The 19634-nt window shown below is 44.9% G+C and overlaps 1 protein-coding gene across 1 annotated transcript; it reads right to left on the bottom strand.

Annotated features, from left to right (window-relative positions):
• Positions 1–12931: 12931 nt before the first annotated feature.
• LOC144103245 (uncharacterized) lies at positions 12932–17107 on the bottom strand. Its single transcript, XM_077636019.1, has 2 exons — positions 16234–17107; positions 12932–12939 (listed from the first exon to the last, which is right to left on the bottom strand). The coding sequence occupies exons 1-2, from the start codon at positions 17105–17107 to the stop codon at positions 12932–12934; spliced, it is 882 nt and encodes a 293-aa protein (XP_077492145.1).
• Between the last annotated feature and the right edge of the window lie 2527 nt (positions 17108–19634).

The raw sequence follows: 19634 nt of genomic DNA, 5'->3' as shown, positions 1-19634 counted from the left end.
GCGTCTGCCGCGCCTACTATTGCTCGATCATTATCACTGTTGAGAGGATCGGAAATGCTTCAAAGGAAAACTTTGCGCCATGAGGTCGCCTCAGCGACTTACTGTCCTTCGAAAAAGATAAAAAACAAAGTGCGCGATGAGGTAAGTCATTCTCAAGTACTGCAGGGATCTCGGGGATGCACTGCGTCATGTTTGATTGGCCGCGCTTCGCATTCACGCGACCTTGCATGTTGCATGTTACCAGCCATTGACATGGTGGCCTCATTTCATTGAGTGTATGAGACGAGCTGCTGCACGTCTTCGTTGTGTTGCTGTCGAAGCCGCGCATGAGCCTCCAGCCGTTCAAAAATAAGGGTGGAAACAACGTGAAATCGCGAGTTCTCTAAACAGACGTGCCTCTGCGATTCGTAATAATTTCTCATTAATGCGGCGCATGCCAGGCTTTGCACGCGAAGCAAGATGCTCTCACAACTCTTAGACAGCGGCAGTGCCTGCTACAAAGTTGGCGAGTGCGACCGGCGAGCACGGCGATAGCCGTGGTGAAATAGGTGGGTACGTATTGTCCCCGAACAGAATTATTACGTACGACGGGCCGAAGAGCTATGTCAGGCTGAACTAAAAGCCAAAGGTATTGTTTTGTGCCATTAGCACTGTTCACGGAGGCCCCATATATTGCCAAGTTGTACGCCACCAGTCGTCTAGAGCAAAGAATTTTGAGTTTCACGCGCCGTTCGGCTGGACTGCCTTCTTCCTTTAACATAGAGATTTCCCTACTCACGTTGCCTTCTCCACTGAAGTGATAATAATGCCACTGGCTTTTTCAGTATTTTAATGACGTTGGAATGACATGCGCTATTTGTGCAAGGTCACACGCGCATCCTTAAAGAAATAAATAAGTAAGAGGCAGAAGCAACACTTATGTTACTGATTTTTATTATTTTTTTAGCTAGCACTGCTGTCCTACATAACCCTCTTTAGGCAGGAATGACATACAGGATCATATAAACGCACAATAGAACACGTTATAACAGAAGTAACAAGCAAACGGAGTGAAAAGAACTCTGCAGTAAAAAATTGTGCAGGAAACAAAGGAAATCACGGACCTAGAGGAACACTTTGCACAAAATACAAATACATACATGTGGCCCAAGCTTGGCTCGGGGCTTATAAATAAACGTTCATTGTCTCGAAATTGGCCAAGTTGTCAGACAGGCCATTCCACCGGTAGTATGTAAGAAAAATAAACATTAAATAATTTGTTTCACTCGTAAATTTTTTTAATCATAGGAACGGATAGGGCAGCCAGTAATTGGTTCAAAGAATATTCTTTCGTCTATCCTTATTTAATTTTCATGAAACAAGTATAATAATTTTAATCTGCTGCAAACTCAGCTCTTCAAGTCTTTGAGTTTAAATACAGCTTTTGGGGATATAGTCAATCTTTAACAATTAAAAACAAATGCGACTGCTTTGTGTTGAACATTTTTCTGTTTGAGCTTGTGTGTCCACGGATTCCATAAAGACGAAGCTTATTCTAATACCCGCCATAGTTCATAATCTAAAAGCTTTACTTCTTGAGGAGGCCGCGCTAGCGTTCTTCCTAAGTAAGACAGTCGGGCACAGGAAATTTTCGCATACAGCATTGTCCAACCAATCCAGACGTCAGCGCTAATTCTGTAGAAGAAGTGCAGATTGGGCTAATTGGTGTTGATGTGTCACAATTTGGACCTGTCGAACACAGCGGTCCTATTTCCGCTTATAGCTGTGTGTATCTGCCGAGCACGCACTGCGTCGTGGCACTGTCGGCAAGACATTTGCCCTCTGGATGTGAAGGCACTTCGCGGTTGGTTGAGGCCATCTACGGGGCAAACGAAGAGAGTCAGCAAGATTCTTCGAAGTGAATGGATGCGCCAGGCAAGATTCTTCAAGGATGTGTTTCAGTCAAGATGCGCCAGCGGGGCACCTAACCATAACCAGCGTGTTTTTCGTGATTGGTGTAGAACTACAGACCAGCTTACGGAATTCGTGTGGAACTTCGTCCGGCCTTCTCTTCCCGAAGCCAAGAAGCGTTCTTCTGCGGGAGGGAAGCTTTTGGTACTTAGAGACATCGCCGTGGAAGGCACAAACTTTACGTCTTGGACCGAAGTTTTGTCTAGAATCGGGAATGATGACCGTCGAAAGGTTGGCGCTTGCACGAGATGTGTCTTCTAAAGCCCCAGCTGCAGATCGACCTAAATTCGAGTCAGAGTGCATTGATGCTATTTCTACGTGCGTTAGTTCTAAGGGCAAGTTTAAGCAGCTTCGCTCTTTAGTCAACTATCTGTACGATAACCGCTTGCCAACAGTCCAATCGGATAAGGAGGGTTTCTTTGTAGTAATGTCAGGGGACCAGTTTTCTGAAAAGGCCCATGAAGCAGTTATGAATAACTTCAAAAGTGTCACTAAAAATCCGGCGCAGAGCAAGCAGAAGGCGGTGACTTTACTTCGGAAGTTTCAGTTAGAAGGTATAGCAAAGAAAGTGAAGGAAGCTGAACACTCAGTGCTAGAAATTTTCTTTAGTGCTAAGACGCACAATCCTAACGTTCCTTTCCGGGCAATCGTCTCTGAGCACAATTCTTGGCTGTTGGTTGCGTCTACCTATCTTTGCAAGCATTTGTCGTCACTTCGCGTAAAGGATCCGTGTCTCTTACCTAATTCTGAGGCAGTAGCTGATTTTCTCCGAAATGAGAGGCCGCCACTATGTCATGGTTTTAGCGTAGATCTGGGTAATTTGTTTTATTCTCTTCCACACTTTGAACAAATCCAGTATGTTCAGCAATGTATTACGGAGGACAACAATGAATGCGTGTTCCAAAATGAGTATGGAATCACGGCAGCATCCTTTCTGGAACTGTTATCCTACTACCTGAATAACACGTTTGTTGAGTGGGATGGTCGACTTTATATGCAAAAATCGGGTTTGTGCATAGGTGCCAGGGTAGCTGCCATTCTCAGTCACATTTATCTAAGCCGCGTTGACATGAAAGTTGAAACTGATCTAGCCGGTTGTTGCATACGTATTTTTCGTTATGTGGATGATTACTTGGTGCTGGCTAGGTCCATGAATCACGAATTTGTGTCAAATGTCTTTGATGTTTTTGCACGGAATGGGTTGTGGCTGAGGTTCACACATGAAGTCCCTCAGGAAACAGTCTTGCAATTTCTTGATTTAAAATTGTCTTTCGAACCCAACCATGTCTGTTAGCAGTATTCCCCTAGGAGTGAAAAGCCTCTTTTGAATTACAGGTCCTTTCATTCAAAGCTTGTAAAAAGTGTTATCGTTACGCGATGCTTAGGCATGGCAGTAAAAAAATCTTGTTATCATAAAATGATGCCCAGTCTCTTAGCCCAAATAGACAGATGTAGGGAAGCTGGTTTCCCCGACTCAGTTCTAGTTTCGAGTGCAAAGTCCTCCGTTCCCTGAAATCATGTGCAAGTACCTCGTGGCTGGATAAGGGTTCAGAAAAAAGGAGAATAAAGGCAGTGGTTATGCCATATGTCCACAAGCTGTCGCGCCGGATTAAAGCGGTGGGCAGCAAGCATGGGGTAAATGTTCTGTTCCCTGCACTCCACAAGCTAGAAAAAAAAGGGGGGGGGGGGGGGGGGGGGGGGGGCAGCGGTTCAAAAAAGGCATGAAGGGTGCAGGAGAAATGCTTGCAGCATAAATCATGAAAATAGATATGTACCCCGTAAGACTGACGTAGTGTATCAAATTCCCCTGTCCTGTGGCCTTACAGGCCAGACTTGCCGCTGCGTTAACGTGCGGCTCATGGAGCACGGTAATTCTTTAAGAAAGGAAGAGACTAACCTAGCTGAGTATTGTTTCACATGCAAATGCACGCCGTTTTTTGATGACACTGATGTCCTGTTCGCTCATTCTGACCAGGGCACTAGAGAAGTCTGAACATTGTAGCGCTGGCAGACGACAGACGAAGGGAAGACGAGACGCACAGTGCGCTGAACTAACAACTTTAATATCAAAGGAACGCGATCCGCACGTTTTTATACAGTGACCCAAGATTAGCCAGTGATTACAGCGCGCATGCGCAATTCAAAGCAATAAAAAAAGAGCGAAAAAGCAGGGCAGCGCGCAGGCGCATTTTAAACCCACACCATGCAGACACAAAAGACACAAGGGTGTCCGACCCACTCCGGTTGGCAAAACATCAGGCACACTCCCATTCACACCGAAATGAAGACGTGGCAGTGAAGGGGAGAGCGGGCTTTGGAAGGGGCGCAAGAAGAACTCTTGGCAAAAAAAAAAAGAGCTATCTACACACACCGGCAGCCCTGTGCGGCCGGCGATGACAGGGATAAAAAGAACAATAAAAAGCAAAAGGCAAAAACGCAAAATAGACATTAAAATCGCGGTAAACGGCGTGAAGACATGCATAATGAGAATGAGCGGAAAGTGCGGTTGGAATGGGAAAAAAAATTAACAGCCTAAAAGCGAGCGATGAAAGCCAACGAAGAACACGGCCTAAAAAGATGTAGTGCTAGCCAACAAAGAACAACGGCCTAAAAGGTGATGAGGGCTAACCATAAAATCGACCTAAAAGAGGAAAGCTAAGAGAGGGATGAAAACTAGAAGAAAGGAATGGAAGTGCCGTCCCTAAAGATACTTAAAGAGTAGTGGAGAAAACAATGGGTTGTGAAAAGGAGCCGCGAAGGGAACCGCGGCACCAAGAAATTACAGTGAATCGGAGAGAAGCTCGAACTCTTTTTCCAACCGGGCTATTGAGGTTGTACTGACGCAGACGTCTTGTTGCTTGTTAATGAAACCGGCCTCAACTATCTCCCGAGTGAGTTGGTTGCTGCTCTTTGCCAGAATTTTTGTTGCCTTATACATCGGAGGGCACCTGCGACAAGGATTGCAGTCAGGAACGTGGACGGCTAAGTTGCTGGAGTTAGAGTTGTTTTAGAGCAGTCTTTTATTAATGCATCGACCTGTCTGGCCGATGTATTCTCTGCCGCAAGATAAAGGGATGGAGTCAAAAACTCCTGTGCAGCAACCTACGGAAGGATCACGATGCCGAACTGTGCATTCGCGAACGTTTTCGCCGGTACCGTTCACTCTCCTGCAGAGTCTAGAGAGGCGGTGAGGGGCTGAAAAAACAACGCTCATTCCCACTTTTTGTCCAACCCTTTTTAGGTTGCGAGAAACCTGGTGTACATAAGGAATAATAGCAAGTTTCTTTTTGCGTTTTCTTGCACGAGGCGGGGGGGGGGGGAGGAGGGGGGGGGGGGCGTTTGTACACTGCATTTTGTTTAACATTTTTTCAGCTACGGAGACTAGAAGCAACGGCGGGTATGCGGATTGACGTAATATCTGCACCTGGTTCTGAAAACTCTTTTCTTGACAGTGCTCACAGGATTTGGTGAGCGCGTTGTTGAATGCAGACTGGACTATGTTTCGCTTGAGTTTTGAATGGGCAGAATCGTATGGCATAACAGGCTTATTGCCCCTGGATGGAAAATTCAGCAGACATGTTGTGGCGTAAAAAGAAGCTGTAACTCGAGAAAGCAGATGGAGCCATTTTTCGGTACTTCGTGCGTCACAAGCAGGGGAGACACAGTTTTGACTGAAAAGGTCAAACACCTTGCGAACTGCAGGCAGAAAGGCATCGTTTTGACTGTCTAGGAAAATGGGGTAATCGTCCACATATCTAAATATTTTTAGAACTGGCAAATTTTTTGAGTTTCTCATTCAACACTCTGTCATGCACTCTGTTTCTTCTAGAGAAGTAGCTGAGGCATCTGATATTATCAGAAAAAGTAAAGGGTGCGTGAGTACGCCATCTGTTACATTATCGCTTCGAGAAATCAATATGCTACATAGTGGGCAGCGGCTCTGCTGATGCACACGTGCATTTAAAGCGGTTTTTATTATGTACTAGCACTAGTAGTCTTGTTGACATTGCGCATTTGCGTTGTTTTTCGTGTGTGTATATATGACGTGCTTCTTCGTAATAAAAAATCAGATGTAAGTTCAGCGCTGGTTTGTGTGTCGCCTTTTACTTGGTCTGTGTGTATTTTTGCGCTGTTGAACCACTACTAAGAGCTAATATTTCCCACAGCTGCTTGAGGACGGCTAAGAGGAGCTTCGTATCGTTGTCGCGGCAACGGTACCGAGCAGAAGAAAGCTACATTCCCGAGCTGGATTCGAACTACCGCCAGCAAGAAGAAAGCCTCTTCGTCTCTCGCTGCCTCACACTATTCGGTCACTGCCGCAGTCTGTCCCGCTGTGTGGATGCCTAGGTTTTCATATTTTTTAAGCATCAGGTCAGCTTCTGTCACCAATTGCGATGCAGTCGTTGAAGCCACATCTAATTGGAGTTTCCTTTTTCTGACGCAGTTGCCTTAGTACCATTTATTTTCGCCAACTGAAGGTCAAAGGGGCAGAAAACTGAGCTAGTTGGTATACGTTCATGATGATACATCCAGGCGCTCACAAACAACAACGCAGAGGGGACACAGCGCTTACTCGCAACTACAACAATTTTTATTCAGAGGCTTCTATATATGTACTACAAAAACCAAAACAGACCAATTCCCAACAGAACCAATTCCGAAGCCTCTGAATAAAAATTCTTGTAGTTGCGAGTAAGCGCCGTGTCCCCTCTGTGTCGTTGCTTGTGAGCGCCTGGATGTATCATCATGAAGGCCAAAGGTTAGAACGATTCATAAGTATTCATAAGTGCTTACAACCAAAGGTTCTTCGTTGGCTTTGCGATATGTAAAACAAAGAATTGTTTTGCGTTCAACATTCATTGGTATTTCCTTTTTCCAATTCACTGTCAATTGCCACGTCGAGCTATATCTTTCTATAGTAAGCAGAGCATCACTTGGACTGGAAATTTTTGGGTAAATTTTACAGTCATCCGCGAATAATCATATTTTAAGCTGTGTGTTTTCAGAAATCCTAGTAATAAATCCCAAACAAGATAGGGAGACCTAGGATTTTGTCCTGCGGAATACTGAATTTTTCCCGACAGGATAGAAAGAACCCCATCGACGACTACACATTTAAGTCGGTGCGACAGCGTGGCTTCGATCTATGAAAATACGCACTCATGTTTTATTACAACTTTTAATTTCTGCAATAAGTTGTAACACACAACCAAAAACCGTCTCAAAAGTAAGAGAAATCACATCAACTTGGATATGCATATCTAATGCTGCTGCGAAGTCGTGAACAGTTACTATCAGTTTTGTCACTGTGGACAGGCATTTACAGAATCCTTGCTGGCGGTTATCAGTAACGTTCTCGAAAAGGCTCGTTATGTGTTTAGAGATTATTTGTTTTTCAATTTAACAGAATTCCACAGAACAGAAATCGACCTGTAGGAAGAAGGTGATGTCTGCTTTTCTTCGTTATGAATTCGAGAGATTATTTGGAATTTTCAATCGTGCCGAAGCCGTGAGCCTGTCAGTGATGCTTTAAATATTAGTTAAGTACTTCGCCTCACATTCAGCCTACCGTATTTGAAAGGTGTGGGTTATTTTTTCAATCCATGGCGACTTCTAAGTCTCTAAGTTAAGTTGAAGGGCAAGCACACCTTGCTCAGTTCTACGTATTTCACTGACGGGGGAGAATTCAGTAACGAAGAAAATGAGTGTCCAAGCATCGTCATGCGTGAATACGAATCTGAGGTGCCGGTTATGCACCCGAGTGATATCTAGTTTATCTATAAAAAGATCAAGGACCGATTTCTTTTATGTCGAAGGTATTGCCAGAACTTGCCTGTCGCTCTTCTTCGGAGGCCATGCGTGCAGCTGAGTTCGCTGGGCTCACTGATTATTGATGGAGTACTCGCTATACTTCGCGCAGTTTTCTTCACGCCGCGTAGCGCCCGCTGTGCATGCAAACCCCATGTGAGCCGCTACTCCGGTGAAAAAAATCATTAATCCATGTTGTATGTGTGCTCTGCCGCATCTGTAGGCAAGCATCAACTATCCCAGAGTGCTTGAATTTAGCAGCTTATGTGCCGAACCGGTCAAGGCTGTCGATAAAAGAGAAATAATCAAAACCTATTCCTAAAATCTTTGCTCAGGCGATGGCTCAACTCCAGCAGCTTTAAATTTTCGTTGGTATAAGAATGAGTTGGTTACGGCATTGAGGGAATTCATTTCTCATACGCACAAATATTTTCCTGCGAAAACCGCTTCTCATGGCACTCTGTGGCTTATACGTAGGTTTCCATCCCTCGCTCATTCCGCAATTCGTTTTATTGTTGTTCAAAAGAGAACTGTGAATTGTTTCTAGGCCAACAACTGCCTTGAGCCGGTTGGAATAGCCTTTGAAACCCCCGCTTTGCAGCACAAAAAACGCACAGCCATTGGGATGCAGCTTACAAGCTAGCACACTTGGGAAGAACGAGAGACAAAGAATGATCTGAAAGAATTGTTAGAATAAATAATGCAATTTATCAGCACAGCTACAAAGTCTACTATGAAAGAAAAACAAACAAGCATACCAGTGAGTTTTACGCCAAAGATAGAGAGAAAATAATGCACAACGTAATTCAATACCAGCCCATGAATATATCGCAGAATAATAAAAGCTGAGAAAAATTGCAGGCAATCTGTCCTTTGAAAGCCACCATTGGTGTTGGGCTTGATGGTCATTTTCCAAGCCTACAGAAACCAGCTCTCGAAGAGACTACGCGCAAGAGCAAGATGGACGACAGGAACCGAAGAGCAGGTAGACGAAGCGCTGCGTCCTGTCGTGGACCTTTTTCTTGTGCTCCATCTTTTCTTGCGTCGGTTATTGTTGGCTCTTTTGAAAGAATAGCCAGAAGCACAGAATGCGATTGTGGAAGAGAAGAGGTTATGCGCTTAATCTTTCCCCCCTTTCCGACGACGTCGATATTGCAGAAAACATCGCCAAGTCGTGTGGGCGGTATGAAAGCCACTCTTGGAAACATCATGCGAGGAGCCCCAGTGCAGCCAGGAGAGGAGAGCAGTCTCATGGATATTCGGAGTGCCTATGTTTCCGGACTCTACATTTTGACAGCTCCTCACTAAAACTTGTTGGGGGCGTCTCATTGGTAGTATATAAGCATGAGCCCGCGCTATCAAGAAGTAAAGATCAGGTGAGTGTACCGGTGTAGCACGTTCTTCAAGAGCTTGTAATGCCCTATTCTCGGTCTTGTTGCTCCTTTCAGAGGGTCGATGGAAGCTGTGTGCCGCAATTATTTGTAGATTATGGTCGTGGACAATGGCACACTTCAGAGAAAGTTGTACATAGAATGGTTCAGTAGATGCTTAAATTACATGCAACAGAGGTTCACCGTAGCGGCTTCTCTGTGATGTTAAAGAGGCGTAAAAAATGCAATTCACGAAGCTTTCTTTTTTGGCCAAACAGTGGTATCAATGCGTTAGCATGTATGCAAAAGCAATTATTTAGAATCTTAACATGAAAAACACATCTCCTTTTAATCAGAAACTCAGTCGCCAATGTTAATCACAAATCCATTAGAAACTCAACTGAAAAGTCATCAGAGAGAACTCATGAGTGCGATGTATGAAATCATTGACTTTTGATCATAAATTCATCTCAAATTTTTGTAAGTGTGACTTGATGTGGTACATGTAAATTGTGGCATGTCGCTTACGCGACGATGCGACGCTGTTGTATTCATGTAAACGCGGCTAGACATTCCACAACAGAGAAAGTCTCCGCCGCCACCATCAGTTGGCCTTCAGCTTTCGAAGAATGCGGTTGCAGCGCTATGGAGTCTACATTGTCCGAGTTGAATCACTCACATCTGCATCATCAGGCGAGACAACAAAGCGTAGTTGAAGGTGGCAGCTTACTGCCGATGAAGTACGCGGCCATCGCAACTTAGCGAAACGTGCGAACGGAGTTGCTGCAGTCAAAGGACGCTCACCCCCAGGTCCCCGACAACACAGCAACAAGCAGTCCTCTCGCATTTACGCAGAATAAGAATTGCCTATAGGTGCCCCCATAATTTTTGTTTATAGACGAGTGAGCGAAAATGCGATAATGCGACTGCCCTTGTTTGCTAAATATTCACTCAATGATCGTGGCCTAATTGGTAGCGTAGTTTTCATGGGGCCAGTAGGCTCGTTCTTAAGAACCGAGTTCGATTCTTGCTGTCGTCGTCCTTCGCTAGCTGCTTTGCGCTGCTCCATTATTTGTGCTGCGTACAGACCAATCTTAGAGGGCCAAGCCTAGAATATATTTTTTGGCCAAGACAGATAATAAGGGTCACCTCGGTTATTTATGAACATTTTTTATTTCAAAATATGACTCTCTCATAGGTGATGCATGGCAGTAGTGGGTGAGGCTACAAGGGACAAAACAAAGCTACAAATAAATGATAAAGTAGTACCACGGCGAATATTTTTTGCGGTTAGGCTCTACAAAGCATAGCATAGGCGATGTGCGTAGCGAGATATCCAAGTTGCTCCAAAGATCCACCGTTATTCGAAAAACAAAATTCTGCGCAGCTAGTAGTGGGTGTTTCAAATTATTCTAAACAGATTACACTTTTAAAGTGAATAAAAGGCACACAAGTGCTGTCTGCGCATGCAGACAGCACTGCAAGACGAAAGTTATTGCAGAGATATAGCATGCCGTAGACTTACTAGCGGAGACGGATACCGGCCTTACGTATGCCTGTTGCGCACGTGCAGAGGTCCTACAAGGTCGCGCGCTTACCACTGCTCATGCGCAGCTGCCGTGCATAAAACCGGTATACGTCTCAACTAGTACGTCTCAGGCTACATCGCTCTATTAATGCAGTAGCATTGTATGGCTCACCGATACTAAAACCTGGCGTCGCCCAAAAAGTGAGACAAAACCGAGACAGTTACGAGTTGAGCCCCACAATATCACTCTGCCTTTGCTTCTGGCACGCACTGCATGCATACATGTGTCCTGCCCTTATAACATTTCATTGTTATCTATTTGCACTGCTAAAGCGTGAGAGCGCATTATTTATGCCAGTGAGAGAAAACTACTGCACGCCAAGAATATTTATATAATAACACAGCAGCGTTTACCGCGACACTTATATTAAATGCTAAGCACAAAATAGACTCAGAACAAGGACAGTTTGTAGGCCGCTTAATTATCCTTACCCGATGACATTGCGAAAGCACTAGCTCTTCTGAATTTCACTGCTTCTATTCTCCCGGCATCTTGTGCGGTTTGCTGCATGCTTGTCTGATGACGCTTCCACGCGCACCGATCGAAGATGATGAAGACCGCTCTTTCAAACTACAGCGTGGGAGACTGGCAGTTTAACACCAGCGAATGCGGGTACGTGACGAAGATGAGGACATTGCTTAGCAGTTCATACAGGCAGGATGCTAAGATTTCTCCCAACTGAATGTTCATCTGAGGGCAGTATATGAACTGGCCGACTTTAAATCGGAGTGGCACTCCATCTTGGTGATGTGCTCAGCCTTACCTCGCGTCTAGTGCTCTATTGCTCTGTCTTTTTGCGATGTGTTTCATGGCGTTTCCTGAAACCTTTTCAAATTTCATCATAATTTCAAACTGTCCGGTTGCTACAACGTGTTAGCCGCTGTCCAACGATATGCCAGGACATCCACCGGCTCGCGGCACGCATCCCGCAGCCAGTACGTATTGGGTGTGTCCCACGAGATCTGCTGACCTATCAAAGCCAGGCAGACCCGCCTTGCAATACAAACTCATCACCGCCTCGGCTCCTTCATTTGGACAATTTTACCTTCGTTTCATCAAGAAAGAAACTCCTCCGGCGCCGCACACGTGCTGTCATTCCTCCGTGTGCGGTAAACTTCCCCCGCGGTCTTACCCATGCAGAGGAGGCTGCGCTTAGGCGGATTCGGGTCGGGGTTGCCCTCACACCAGCCATCACTCGGAAGTGGCCTCAGTACCGAGAATTGTTTCCTCGGCAAGGGTGTCCAATATGTAAACACGAGGACATTCAGGCCGGCGTTCATCACTTACTGTGGGACTGCCCAGCTCTCAAGCCAACAAGGATCCGGCACCTGATGGTAGCAGGTCTTTCACCAAGCAACCCTGGTTTTGCCTGGACGCAGAGACCGCACCACCGTTCGAAAAAAATAATTTCATCATCAACATTATCAGCCTGACCACACCCGCTGCAGGGCAAAGGCCTCTCCTACGTCTATCCAATTAACCTGTCCTTTGCTTGCTGCGCCCATTATATCCCTGCAAACTTCCAAATCTCATCCGCTTAACTAACCTTCTGCCGCCCCCTGCTACACTTGCCTACTCTTGGAATACACTCCGTTACCCTTAAGGACCAGCGGCTATCTTGCCTTCGCAGTACATGCCCTGCCCAAGCCCATTTCTTCCTCTTGATTTCGACTAGGATGTCATTTACACGCGTTTGTTCCCTCACCCACTCAGCCCGCTTCCGGTCTCTTAACGCTACACCTTTCATTTTCCTTTCCATGGCTCGATGCCTTGTCATTAAGTTAAGCTGAGCCCTTTTCATTAGCCTCCACGTTTCTGCCCCGTAGGTGAGTACCGGTAAGGTAAAGCTGTTGTACACTTTTCTGAGTTGAGTTGAGTTTAATGGTGCATAAGCGACTAAGGCTATCATGCGCCAAGCTCAAGGTATGAGAAATTCTTTTCTGTATAATTTTACAAAGGTATAAAAAATATGGGGGTGTAGAGTGCCTAAAAGGTAATATCCGTCTGCCGAGTATTGAGAGCAAAACAAGATATTAAAGGTGTCAAAGGAGGCTGGTTAACCTCATCAGCCGTCCTTGGCTGGGCAAGGACTGGAGGCCCCCAACCAATCAAGATAAAAACCTCAGCCCTTTTCTCAGAATACAAAAGTGGCTGAGGTGCATCAGGCAAAGTACTGGGTCATGTTTTACATATCTTTAAGGACATCAGCTTCTGTTAAAAATCTAAAAACACAGGACATGTCCACAATTACATTTTCACCTAAAATCAGTGATGGATGAAAAGGGATGCGTTGGTTATAAAACGGAGAGAAGCACTTTTTTCATAGCTTTTCTAGTTTAGAACATGAATTAAAATGTGACTAATTGTAAGTTCGTCTCCACATGTACAAACTGGTTTGTCTTCTTTTGTTAGCAGGAAGTTGTGAGTAATGTGTGTGTGGCCTATACGGAGGCGACAGATAATGACTTCGTTGAAACGTTTCTGATCCACACATGACTTCCATTCACCGAGCACTGGTTTTATTAAGTGTAGCTTGTTATTTAATTCTCTGTCCCAAGAGGACTGCCAAATTTTCCTTGCCTTAGATTGTAGCAATTTCATGTAATCTTTATAGGGCACATTTGCATTCTTTATAAGCTTGCCACAAGCTTGAGCAGCACACAAATCTGCTCTTTCATTGCCCTTTATGCCGACATGACTTGGTACCCAAAAAGAGTTTAATGTTTTGTCCTTTTGCTATGGCTGTTTTAATGTTGTGCATAAGGTCCCCAAGTAGCGGAGTTATTGCATTTCTGGAATGAATGGCTGTAAGCCAACTTAACGAGTCTGAGTAAATAATACTGTTGGTGAGGTTCTCATTTACTATTTTTTCTACGGCTACACAGATAGCGTAAAATTCCGCAGTGAAGATTGAAGCACACTGTGGAAGTCTTACTATTTTGTACCAATTCCCGTGTACCGCTGCACTTCTAACGTAAGCGTCTGTTTTGGAACCGTCTGTATAAAAGGCTGCGTAATTACTGTATTTTTCTTCAAGTGTGAGGAATTCGTGTATGATATTTTCTTGCGGGATATGTTTTTTACGGAAGCCTGTAAGAGTGAGATCACATATTTCCGGAAAGTTGTACCATGGCGGAAGTGGACCTCGTCTTCGAGAAATGCTTGGCAATATGTCTAGTACGCCAAGTTTCTGACATATGTCTTCGAAACGTAAGAGCAGTGGACGGGTAGCTTCCAGTTTATTGTTAAAGAGTACTCTGGATGGGCACTCTGTAGCGATGGGGTAACAAATATGTTTGTGCAGTGAACGAATTTTTAGAATGTACGAGCATGTGAGCATGGCTCTTCTGTCTGTGACGGCTCGTTGGTTTCAACGTAAATACTGCTTATAGGTGACGTCCTGTAAGTACCAGTTGAAAGGCGTAAACCTGAATTGTGCACTGGGTCGAGTCGTTTCATATACGATGGTCTTGCTGAACCATATACTATACTGCCATAATCTAAGCAGGATCCTACCACAGAGCGGTAGATTTTTAGGAGGCTTGGCCTGTCAGAACCCCAGTGTTTACGTGAAAGGACTTTGAGTATATTCAGTGATCGGGAAATTTTCTTTTTTAATGCATTAATATGAGGCAGGAAAGGGAGCTTTTTCTCAAATGTTATACCTAAAAATTTGTGCTCATTTTTTACGGGCAACTCGGTATCGTTCAGATGTAGGGTCGGATCTGCCTGTAATCCTCGTTGTAATGAGAGCAGAATTGCCACTGATTTTTGTAGGGAAACCGGAAACCATTTTTATCTGCCCATGCTGCTAGTTTATTTATTGTCAATTGTATTTGTCTTTCATATGTCGATACATTGGAGGATGTGCAAGGTATTTGAAGGTCGTCCACATAGACCGAGTACATAACGGACCTTGGGATTATTTTCGTAAGAGATTTCATTTTCACAACGAAGAGAGTTCTGCTTAAAATGCAGCCGTGAGGTACTCCGTTTTCCTGAATGAAATTTCTCGAAAGGGTTGTACCCAGGCGGACGTGAAATGAACGATTAGATAAGAAGTCTTTTAGGCAGTTCAACATTCTTCCTCGAATGTCAAGCTCGGCAAGGTCTTGAAGAATCCCGAACCGCCAGGCCGTCTCGTATGCCCTTTCTAAATCGAAAAATACAGCGAGACGGTGTTGCTTATGAATGAAAGCTTCTCGAACAGTATATTCAAGACGGACTAGGTGATCGGTTGTGCAGCATACCTTTTTAAAACCACAGTGATGGGCATCAAGAAGTTCACAGGATTCAAGAAAAAATGTTAATCTTATATTAAGTAGTAGTTTTTTTGCCTCCTTGCATTCTCGTGTGTACCAAATTTTGTGGTTTTGGCACACCACTCCTGTGGATTTAGGAATTGATACATGTGCAGCAGAAAGAATGTATGTTGTGAAAATTTCATTTATCTCATCTATGCTGTGGTTTTCTAAAATTATATCCTGTAAACTAGCTTTTTCTTGAAACAATGCCCAATCAGCTAAATGTAGTTTCCAACGCTGCGATTTTGTTGGAATAATTGCTGGCGAGGGTGACAGACCTATTAAAACAGGGAGATGATCGCTCCCATATGGATTGTCTAAAACACTCCAGTTAAAATCGCTAAAAACAGATGGTGAACTAAAAGACAAATCTAAAACACTCATTCTTCCTGAGGATGGGGAACAGTATGTGGGCTTACCCGAGTTCAGCAAACAGACATTAGTGGATAGAATAAAATCCTCGATGAGCTGCCCTCTAGCGTCCGTTTTCTCGATTCCCCAAAAACGAGAATGTGCATTAAAGTAGCCAAGTACCAGGTATGGCTCTGGTAACTGATCTAAAAGACCCTCTAAGTCAAGGAGTGTTAATTTCAACTGTGGCTCAATATATAAAGAGCACACTGTAATCGTTTTATGTGCAGGCAGAGTGGTTGCTACTGCCTCAAGTGTTGTTTTTAGTTTAAGCTCACTAGCCGGGACACCGTTTCTGACTATAATTGCCACACCTCCTGACAGCCTGCTCCCCTGTTCTCGGTCGTGGCGATAAACAGCATAATTCTTAAGACAATTATTGTTTTGAGGCCCTAAATTTGTCTCTTGTAGACATAATGCAACAGGAGCGTGTGCTCTTAGGATATCTTTTATGTCACTGTAGTTATTCATAAGTCCTCTACAGTTCCATTGCATTATGAAAGCCATCTTAATTTTGTTTTCCTATGTAGTTAAAACTAGATTAAGTTATTTGTGGCCCTTTGATTCAGGGCCTGTCTTTTTTTGACCGATCCAGAGAGCTCTGCCGACCACCCGACGTGGATGGCACGGGGCTGCCCTGAGTCGTGTCCATCGCCTCTGCAGAGGCGCTGGACGACCGTGCGGAGGGCACGTGGACATTATAGTTGGACGTCGGCCTGTGGGAGGAGGTCTTGGGGGCCACGGACACGGGGGTCTGCGAGGCCTCTTTTTGGGTTGGCGGGGAAGTGTTACCTACTGCACCTGGGGGCGCGGATGGCCCCACCATAGGCTCACTGCGAGTGGCCTGGGCTGGTGCCGAAACCTGTTGTGGTGCGCCGCGCCCACGCACCACATCGGCAAAGTTTGTTTTGGCTGTGAAGGAGAATGTGCTTGTTTGTGTGCATCGCCTTCTTGCTTCATTGAACGAAATGTTTTCAGTAGTTTTGAGTGTGATTATTGCTTTTTCTTTCTTCCAGGACGGACATGCCCTGGAGTATACAGCATGGTCTCCCTCACAGTTTGCGCAGCGTGGGGTGCCGTCGCAGTCATCAGAAGAGTGATCGTTTGAAGCACATTTTGCGCAAGTTTTACGACCGCGGCAACTCCCTGAGCCATGGCCGAACTTTTGACAGTTAAAGCATCGTCGAGGGTTAGGAATGTAGGGTCTCAGGTTTATTTTTCGGTAACCCACTTCAATTGAGTCTGGGAGAGTACTATGTGCAAATATCAAGACTATGTGCTTTGTTGGTATTTCTTTGCCTTCTTTTCTTATTTTTATCCTGTGGACATCAAAAACGTTTTGTTCAGCAAGCCCTTCTTTGATTTCTTGTTCAGTGAGGTGCAGAAAATCATACTCTGAAATTACACCCCGGACTGTATTGAGGGATCGGTGGGCAGATATGGATACAGGGATGTCACCCATGGACACAATGTTGGAAAGTTTTGGGTGTTGGATGCTATCTCGGAGTTCCAGTAAGAGATCTCCACTGGCCATTTTTGTAGCCTTGTAGCCAAAGCCGAAGGCACCCGTCAAATATTTTTCTATAATGAATGGGGAGATTATTCTAGCAGATTGGTCACTTTGCTCACTATGAATCACATGAAACTTAGGAAAACTTTGTTTCTTTTTTGTCATGAAATTTTGAGTTACCTCGGTCCACCCTCTCTTGTGAGGGCGATCAGTTGCTGAGAGAAGGTTTGCCATAGGATAAGTGTGTTTTTCGGCTACGGTGCCAGCCACCCACAATGGAGCCCAACTTGGGGACGGGACAGGAACTTACAAACAAGTCCTACCCTCGCCAGCTGTACACCCCAACTATAACCCAATATGACGCAACTCTGGGTGGTTGGCCACACAAGGTTAACCCTCGCCGCCAGAAAAAAAGGAAGAAACTAGAAGTGAGTAGGAGACAGGAGAGTTGTGAGAAAGGGGTAGGAAAGTGAAAGATAGAGGGGAGGATAGGAAAAGGCGACTGCCGATTTCCCCCGGTCGGGTCAGGCCGGAGGTGCCGTCTACAGGAAGCTGGAGCCAAAGTGGTGTGTTGCCTCCGCCGAGGGGCCTTAAAGGTCCAAACGCTCAGCATCTGCTCAACCACGAGGATCCCCTTTTCCCCGGACACGGCGAGGCCACGCACGGCTAGACGCGGGTGCTCGGGTCCGTGGTGATGCACTGTTCACCATCATCCCTTGTGGGGATGTCCCTGCGGATGCTCGGGAACCCGCGGTGTCGCCACTCACCGACGCCTGCAAGCTGCAGACGCCCCCCTGCGGGGTTTGTACACTTTTCTCTTAAGGGATATTGGTAACCTGCTATTCATGATCTGAGAGAACCTGCCATATGCGCTCCAACCCATTCTCACCCTTCTAGTTATTTTCCTCTCATGATCCGGATCAGCAGTCACTACCTTCCCTGAGTAGTAGTACAAATTCCTCTACCACTTTCACCATCTCATTGCCAATTGTGAACTGCTGTTCTCTTGCTAGACTGTTCAACATTACATTGGTTTCTGCATGTTATTTTTAGACCCACCGTACTGCTTTGTCTGTCTAACTCATTGATCATTATTTGCAGTTCATCTCCTGACTGGCTCAGAAGGGCAATGTCATCAGCGAATCGCAGATTAATTAGGTTTTCTCTATTAACTCTTATCCCCAACTGTTCCCAGTTCAGGCGTCGAAATACCTGCTGTAAACAGGTGGTCAATAGGATTGGCGAGATCGTGTCCCCTTGCCTGACGCCTTTCCTTATTAGAATTTTATTGATGACTTTATGGAGGACTATGGTAGCTGTACAGTTCCAATATATACCTTCTAGGATTTCGACATAAGGCTCATGTACACCCCAATTCTGGAATGCCTGTATGACTGCTGAGGTTTCCACGGTGTCAAATGCTTTCTCATAATCAATGAAGGCTATATATAGGGTTTGGTTATATTCTGCGCATTTCTCTATCTGATTGATGGTGTGAATATGATGTATTGTGAAATATCCTTTACGAAATCCTGCCTGATCATTTGGTTGATTAAAGTCTAAGGTTCCCTGACTCTATTAGCGATTACCTTAGTAAATACCTTGTAGGCAACAGACATTAAGCTGATCGGTCTGTAATTTTTCAAGACTTTGGCGTCTCCTTTCTTATGAATTAAGATTTTATTTGCGTTCTTCCAAGCTTATGGTACGGTCGAAGTCATAAGGCATTGCTTATACAGGGTGGCTAGTTTTTCTAGCAGAATATCCCCTCCGTCTTTCAACTGATCTGCTGTTACCTGATCCTCCCCAGCTGTTTTTCCCCTTTGCATTGTTCCTAAGGCTTTCTTTATTTAATCTTTTGTTACTGGCGGGATGACGCATTGCTGTGAGCTACAGTCTCCGTCATTAACGTCCTGATTGCATTGGCTACTGTATAGATTTGTATAGAAATCTTTGGCTACTTTAACTATCTTATACATATTGCTAAAGACATTGCCCTCCTTTTCTCGTAACGCATGCATCTGGTTTTTACCTATGCCTAACTTCCGCTTCACCGGTTTTATGCTACCTCCGTTCTTTAGACAATGCTCGATTATCTCCATATTAAACTTCCTTATGTCGGCTACCTTGCCCTTATTTATTAACATAGATAGCTCTGCTAGTTATATTCTGTCTGTAGGGTTAGACGCCCTCATGCTCTGACCTTTCTTAATCAGATCATTCGTCTCCTCAGATAGCCTCCCGGTATTCTCAGATAGCCTCCGCATATTCGTTCTGCGCACTCCTTAAAGATAGCTGTCAGATTATTGTTCATTGTATCAACATTAAGGTCGCCTTCCTCACTTAAAGCTGAATATCTGTTCTGCAGCGATATCCTGAATTCTTTTTTCCCTCTTGCCGTTAACGCGTGAATGGACTTCCTCTTTACTAGGTTGTTCCGCTCCCTCTTCAAGTCAAAGCTAATTCGAGACCTTTCCATTCTGTGGTCGCTACAGCGCACCTTTCCGAGGACCTCCACATCCTGCACGATACCAGGGTGAGCGCATAGTATGAAGTCAATTTCATTTCTATCCTCACCATTAGGGCTCTTCCAATAAAACCGGCCAGTCAAATGCAGCATTTGGGCTGAATAATGGTAATCACTAATTCCTCGAGTCTGGATTGAACGATTCCTGTGGTTGCCATTTTATTG

This window comes from Amblyomma americanum, chromosome 9 (genome assembly GCF_052857255.1).
Source record: "Amblyomma americanum isolate KBUSLIRL-KWMA chromosome 9, ASM5285725v1, whole genome shotgun sequence".
NCBI lineage: Eukaryota > Metazoa > Arthropoda > Arachnida > Ixodida > Ixodidae > Amblyomma > Amblyomma americanum.
Note: the sequence above shows the minus strand (reverse complement) of the source record. Positions and strands in the feature narration are given on the sequence as shown.

Excerpts from the sequence above, each read along its gene's own strand:
- LOC144103245 (XM_077636019.1), bottom strand. The coding sequence starts at position 17,107 with ATGACAAAAAAGAAACAAAGTTTTCCTAAGTTTCATGTGATTCATAGT.